The 7,226-nt window shown below is 56.4% G+C and overlaps 1 protein-coding gene across 2 annotated transcripts in view; it reads right to left on the bottom strand.

Moving 5' to 3' along the window:
* LOC113959300 (1-phosphatidylinositol 4,5-bisphosphate phosphodiesterase gamma-1-like) overlaps positions 1-7,226 on the bottom strand; it is a 26,298-nt gene that overhangs the window by 1,974 nt on the left and 17,098 nt on the right. The window contains exons 21-29 of one of the 2 annotated variants that reach the window (XM_027668221.1): positions 6,719-6,822; positions 6,399-6,495; positions 5,066-5,132; positions 4,394-4,557; positions 2,629-2,725; positions 2,305-2,529; positions 1,147-1,295; positions 870-984; positions 561-722 (exon numbers count right to left, since the gene is read on the bottom strand). In XM_027668221.1, coding sequence (XP_027524022.1) covers positions 561-722; positions 870-984; positions 1,147-1,295; positions 2,305-2,529; positions 2,629-2,725; positions 4,394-4,557; positions 5,066-5,132; positions 6,399-6,495; positions 6,719-6,822 — 1,180 coding nt within the window. Of the gene's footprint in view, positions 1-560; positions 723-869; positions 985-1,146; positions 1,296-2,304; positions 2,530-2,628; positions 2,726-4,393; positions 4,558-5,065; positions 5,133-6,398; positions 6,496-6,718; positions 6,823-7,226 lie in introns of those variants that run through there. The other variant, XM_027668222.1, reaches the window with a different exon arrangement.

Raw genomic sequence — 7,226 nt, 5'->3', positions numbered from 1 at the left:
CAAACCCTTCTATGATTCTACGACTCTACGATGGAGATGATGATGATGATGATGATTATTGCAAGGATTTCGACTAGTTGACCTTTGAAGGTCCTTTCCAACCCAAACCCTTCTATGATTCCACGACTCTATGATGGAGATGATGATGATGACAATTGCAAGGGTTTGGAATAGTTGACCCTATAAGGGTCCCTTCCAAACCAATCCCTTCTATGACTCCATGACTCTGTGATGGAGATGATGGTTGCAGGGGGGTTGGACTCAATGACCTTCAAAGCTCCCTTCCAACCCAAACCCTTCTATGATTTCATGACTTGATGATGGAGATGATGATGATGATGATGATGATGATGATGATGATGGAGAAGATTGCAAGGGTTTGGACTATCTGACCATTAAAAGTCCTTTCCAACCCAAACCCTTCAATGATTCCATGACTTTATGATGGAGATGATTGCAAAGGTTTGGACTAGTTGACCTTTAAAGGTCCCTTCCAACCCAAACCCTTCTATGATTCCATGACTCTGCCAGAGATGACGATGATGGTGGAAGAACCGTACCTGTTTTGAGGCCCTTGACGGGGAAGGTGGCCTGTGCCAAGAAGTTGGGGTCACTGAACATGTCCTCCTCGTACACCACGAAGCGCAGGAAGGCGAACTCGGGGTTGTTGATGTCGAAGACGAACTGCTTGAAGAGCCACACGGGGTTGAAGCCGTTGTCGGCTGCGGGGGAGAGCAGGAAGGGTCGGAGCCAGGCCGGACACATGGACATCAACCACACGGCACTAGCACCCCCACGTCACCTCACGGGCACAGTCAGGGCCATGCCAGTGTCCCGGGAGCGGGAACATCATCCCCGCGGTCCCTCACCTACAACATCCGTCTTGTTCTTGCTGTTGTCATACTCGGAGCCGCAAACCTCCACCTCCACGAAGGGGCACACGATGCTCCTCCCGTTCTTGGGCAGGTGCCGGGCACCCAGGATCTGTGGGAGGAACAGGAGGAGCAGGAGGGTGAGGAAGGACCTCCAAGAGTAACCAACCCTCACGGTTGAAACACGTAACACCCACGCCCGGCCGACCCAAAACTGAAGGAACGAGTCCCCACCTTGGCGGTGGCCACCTCGAGGTGGTCCTCGCCCACTTGCCTGCAGCTGGACTGTGATGGGCTCCACGATCTTCAGGCTGTTCTTGTCGAAGGGGTCGAAGGTCTCGTCCCTCATGATGTCGGGCTGCAGGACGTACCCGCTGCGGCCCCCGAGCATGAAGAGCGCCTGGTTCAGCTGCATCGGTTTGTCTGCGGTCACGGGACAGAGCAGAGTTGAGCCCTGCGGCTCTGGGACCTCCCCGAGGTCCTTGGGCAGAAGGACCTGCCTTGGCAAACCCAACTAGGAGCCCCCAACTCTGGTTGGAGCAGGGATTAAGCCGGGTTTTGCGTGAAGCGCCCAAGGATTGTATGGAGATGTCCCTATCGCGATGAGGGCAAAGGTTGGAGAGATCATCTAAACATCTCCTGTGTCCTCATCAGGACCAAGGTTGGAAAGATCATCCAAACCATCTCCTGTGTCCTCATCAGGACCAAGATTGGAAAGATCATCCAAACCATCTCCTGTGTCCTCATCAGGACCAAGGTTGGAGAGATCATCCAAACCATCTCCTGTGTCCTCATCAGGACCAAGGTTGGAGAGATCATCCAAACCATCTCCTGTGTCCTCATCAGGACCGAGGCTGGAAAGATTATCCAAACCATCTCCTGTGTCCCCATCAGCATGAGGGGAAAAGTTGGAGAAATCATTCCAACTGCCTCCAATAAGACCTGGGGCAGAGCCACCGGGGATGATGATCCCATCAGGATGAGGACAAAGATTGGAGAGATCAACAAAACCACCTCCTGTGTCCCCATCAGGATGAGGACAAAGGATGGAGAAATCATCCAAACCACCTCCCAAAAGACCCAGGGAAGAGCCATGGGGGTGATGATCCCATCAGGATGAAGACCAAGGCTGGAGAGATCATCCAAACCATCTCCTGTGTCCCCATCAGGATGAGGACCAAGGCTGGAGGAATGATCCAAAACACTTCCTATGTCCCCATCGGGACCAAAGTTAGAGAGATCATCCAACCAACAACAAGACCCCGAGCAGAGCCATGGGAGATGATGATCCCATCAGGATGAGGCCCAAGGTTGGAGAGATCACCCAAACCACCTCCAACCACAAGACCCAGGTTGGAACCACCGGGGATGGAAATTTTGGGGTTCCACCTACAGGGCCGATCCCAACACCGCCCCCGGGCTCAGGATTTACCGGGCGTCTGGAAGTTGAGGGCCACGAGTTGGCTCCCGCAGATCCACATGGGCAGCGGGTCGTAGTTGGAGGAATCCAGGCGCTGTCCCTTGGGATAGATCCGGCTCAGCTGGCGCCGGTTGTACTGCAGGAATTTCTTGCCCTTGCTGCGGTTGGCGTATTTCTCCGCCTTGGTCTCCGGGAAGGACGACATGTCCCGGTAACACGCCTTGTCCGTGCCGATCTCTGGAAGAGCCGAGGGGACCATCGGTGGAGGACGTCGGTTCCACCGCCCGCCTCGTCCCGCGCTCATCCCGTCCCACATCCCGCTTTTCCGGCTCTTACTGTCCTCGTCGAACGGCACCGGGCGGCAGTAGACGACCAGCTCCGAGAGCTCCAGCGCGATCTTCTTCCGCCGCTCCATGATCTTCCCCTCCTGCATCTGCACGGGGAAAATGGGACAAGGCTTCTTCCAGTGGCTTCCAGTTGGTCCCAGTTGCTCCCAGTGTGTCCCAGCTTGGTTCCCAGCACAGGTCCGGGAGCTCCCAGTAACCCCCAGTAAGGTTCTACTTCACACCCGCTGTAATCCCAGCCTATCCCAGTACGATCCCAGTGTGATCCTAGTTACTCCCACTGTGATCCCAGTTACTCCCAGTATGGTTCCAGTTACTCCCACTATAATCCCTGTAACTCCCAGTGTGATCCCAGTTGCCCCAGTTGTGATCCCAGTCCCCCCAGCATGGTTCTAGTGTCTTCCAGTGGATCCCAGCTACTCCCAGTATGGTTCCAGTCACTCCCACTGCAATCCCAGTCTATCCCAGTACGACCCCAGTGTGATCCCAGCTACTCCCAGTATGGTTCCAGTATAATCCCAGTTACCCCCACTATAACCCCAGTCATTCCCAGTACAATTCCAGTTGCCCCCAGCATGGACCCAGTTACTGCAGTTCCCAGTAACCCCCAGTAAGGTTCCATTCACACCCAGGGTAATCCCAGTATAATCCCAGTGTGATCTCAACTACTCCCAGAATGATTCCAGTCACATCCAGTATAATCCAAGTCACTCCCAGTATGACCCCAGTTGCCCCCAGCATGGTCCCAGTTGCTCCACATCAATGCCATCATGATCCCAGTACCATTCCAGTATCGTCCAGTTGATCCCAGTTCCTCCCAGTGTGTCCCCATTTGGTTCCCAGCATGGGCCCAGGAGCTCCCAGTAACTCCCAGTATGGTTCCAGTCACATCCACTGTAATCCCAGTCTATCCCAGTACAATCCCAGTGTTATCCCAGCTACTCCCAGTATGGTTCCAGTCAATCCCACTGTAATCCCAGTCTATCCCAGTATGATCCCAGTGTGATCTCAGCTACTCCCAGTATGGTTCCAGTCACTCCCAATATAATTCCAGTCATATAACCCCCAGCATGGTCCCAGTTGCTCCCTGTCAATGCCATCATGATCCCAGTATGATCCCAGTCACTTCCAGTCACTCCCAGTATGATCCCAGTATGATCCCTATATGATCCTAGTCACTTCCAGTCACTCCCAGTATGATCCCAGTATGATCCCAGTCACTTCCCACCACTCTCACTATAATCCCAGTGTGATCCCAGTCACTTCCAGACACTCCCACTATGATCCCAGTATGATCCCAGTCACTTCCCACCACTCCCAGCATGATCCCAGTATGATCCCAGTCACTTCCCACCACTCCCAGTACAATCCCAATATGATCCCAGTCACTTCCAGTCACTCCCAGTATGATCCCAGTGTGATACCAGTCACTTCCCACCACTCCCACTATGATCCCAGTATGCTCCTAGTCACTCCCAGTATGATCCCAGTGTGATCCCAGTCACTTCCAGTCGCTCCCACTATGATCCCAGCTATCTCCAGCACCATTCCAGTTGCTCCCACCACCAACCCAGTCACTCCCAGCAGGACTCCGTTCGCTCCCAGCGCAGTCCCGGCTGCTCCCAGCCAAAATCCTCCTCCTTTGGAGACATTGGGGCAAATCCCCACGGAAAAGGGGCCCCTCCATCCCCATCCCAGCCCATTCCCATTCCCATTCCCATTCCCATTCCCATTCCCATTCCCATTCCCATCCTCACCCGGGCGTCCGCGTTCTGCGTGGCCTCCCGGATCTTGGCCACCCACTCGCTGAGCTCCTCCTGCGTGTCCGCGGCCACGTCCAGGGATTGGGCGGCGTGGGACATCTGCTGGGAATGGATGGTGAAGACAAATGGTTTGGAGCTCCTCCCGTCTTTGGAGATCACTACAAGGACACCAGAGGGGGGCTTTACTCGGAGGCATTCCCAAGGGATGGCTCTGTGGAGCAAACGAAACCTCAGCGGGCCCACCAACCCCTCCTGGCACCCCCACGGCTCGACCGGGTCCTCCCAGCGAGGATCCCGAGTTTTTTTAACGTGTGGATTCGGCTTTCCACGCTGAAACGCGCTCGGAGCCAGGGGAAATGTCCCCCGGATCATCTGGATGTCCCAACTCCTCGGAATTCCCACCCAAATCGGCTCCAACCTTGGAATTCCCCCCCAGATCAATCCCAACCTCTGAATTCCCTAAATCAGTCCCAACCTCCGAATTCCCCTGAAATCATTTCCAGCTCCTCAGAATTCCCCACAAATCAGTCCCAGCTCCTCAGAAGACCCCCCAAATCAATCCCAACCTCAGAATTCCCCTGAAATCAGTCCCAACTCCTCAGAATTTCCCACAAATCAGTCCCAAATCCTCGGAATTCCCCCCAGATCAGGGAGAGGGGAACTCACCGACGTGGCAGGACGGGACATCGATGAATCCTTTCAGGAAGTTCCCCAGGGGGCTGTTTTCCGAGGACTGGAAGAGAGGAAGGAATAAGGGAGATGGAGGAGGACTGTGGGGTCAGGTTTGGTGACAGTTCCCCTTGGGAGCCACCGCCCAGGTCTCCCAGTCAGCCAAAACTGAGGAAAACTGGGAAAAAACACCCAGGAGCATCATCTTGGCACTGGATAAAGATCTGGGTTGGAGCAGGACCAGGAGCATTCCCATGACTCTGGATAAGGGTCTGGGTTGGAGCAGGACCAGGAGCATCTCCCAGCCTCAGGAAAAGGGTCTGGGCTGGCACAGGGTTGGTAGCATCCTCCAGCTTCCAAAGAAGGGTCCAAGCTGGAAGGGGGCCAGGAGCATCTCCCAGCCTCAGGATAAGGATTTGGGCTGGAGCAGGATCAGGAACATCCCCCAGTTACTGGATAAGAGTCTGGGTTGGAGCTGGACCATGAGCATCCCTCAGCCTCATGATAAAGATCTGGGCTGGAGTAGGACCAGGAGCATCCCATAGCCTCTGGAGAAGGGTCTGGGTTTGAGCAGGACTGGGAGCATCCCTCAGCCCCTGGATAAGGATCTGGGCTGGAGCAGGATCAGGAACATTCCATAGCCTCTCGATAAGTGTCCGGGTTTGAGCAAGACTGGGAACATCCCTCAGTCCCTGGATATGGATCTGGGCTGGAGCAGGATCAGGAGCGTCCCCCAGACTCCAGAAGGATCTGGACTGGAGCAGGATCAGGAGCATCCCCCAGCTCCTGGATAAGGATTTGGGCTGGAGCAGAATCAGGAACATCCCCCAGTTTCTGGATAAGAGTTTGGGCTCGAGCTGGACCATGAGCATCCCTCAGTCTCAGGATAAAGATCTGGGCTGGAGCAGGACTGGGAGCATTTCCCAGCCTCTGGATAAAGATCTGGGCTGGAGCAGGGCCAGGAGCATCCCCCAGACTCCAGATAAGGATCTGGGCTGGAGCAGGGCCAGGAGCATCCCCCAGACTCCAGATAAGGATCTGGGCTGGAGAAGGACCACGGGCATCCCTCAGCCTCAGGATCTGGGCTGGAGCAGGACCAGGGGCATCCCCCAGCCCCTGGATAAGGATTTGGGCTGGAGCAGGACCAGAATCATCCCCCAGACTCCAAAACGATCTGGGCTGGAGCAGGACCATGGGCATCCCCCAGACTCCGGATAAGGATCTGGGCTGGAGCAGGACCAGGATCATCCCTGAGACTCCGGATAAGGATCTGAGCTGGAGCAGGACCGGGCCCGTTTCCGGTGTCCCCGGTGGGGGTGGTGGCACTCACGGCCTCATCCTGCTCGGGCGCTTGGGTGCCCACGATCTCCTCCACGTAGTTGGCCGGGAACCAGAGTTGCTTCTTGCCCCCGTAGTCCCCGCGCCACCTGCAAGGGGTCAGAGGGTCAAGGCGGGCAGACAGATTTCGGGGAAGGGGCTGGGGGCATCCGAGCTGCGTGCGGGGTCGGGAGGAGGAGGGATTTGGGGGAGGGGACAGAGAAGGAGGAGGTGGTTAAAACCCACTGGGGGACAATCTGGGGGATCCCCCCGGGGTGTCCCCTCCTCCTCCCGGCCCGTGGTGACACCCGTGGGCACGCGTGACGTCCTCACCAGCCGCCGTCCTGCTTGTCGACGTTGTGGATGATGGCCTGCTTGCAGAACGACAGCTCGTCCTCCCGCTGCGCCTTGTAGTCGTAGAGGGCCTTCACCGTGCACTGGGACACCGTGGGGAGGGACACGGTCACCGCCTGGCACCACCCCTGGCACCTCCAGACCCGGTCTCGGCGCTCCCGAGGGTCCCACGCCCCCAAATTGTGGGATCTCACAGGGTTGGAATGGCCCCCGTTCCAAGCCCACCCTGCCATGGGTAGGGATGTCTCCTGCTAGAGCAGGTTCTTCAAGGAGAAGGGGATGGGTGGGTGTGGGGCCAAGAGTGTCCCACTGTCCTGCTCCAGCCCAGATCCGTATCCAGAGGCGGTGGGATGCTCCTGGATCAGGGCTGGAGCAGCGCCGTGAGCATCCCACAGACTCTGGATAAGGGTCGAGGCTGGAGCAGGGCCAGGAGCACTTCCCAGACTCTGGATAAAGGTCTGGGTTGGAGCAGGGCCAGGAGCATCCC

This window comes from Corapipo altera, unplaced genomic scaffold (genome assembly GCF_003945725.1).
Source record: "Corapipo altera isolate COAL_440 unplaced genomic scaffold, ASM394572v1 206, whole genome shotgun sequence".
In the NCBI taxonomy this organism is placed as follows: Eukaryota; Metazoa; Chordata; class Aves; order Passeriformes; family Pipridae; genus Corapipo; species Corapipo altera.
The sequence above is the reverse complement of the archived record's forward strand: the minus strand, read 5'-3'. Positions and strand labels throughout refer to the sequence as shown.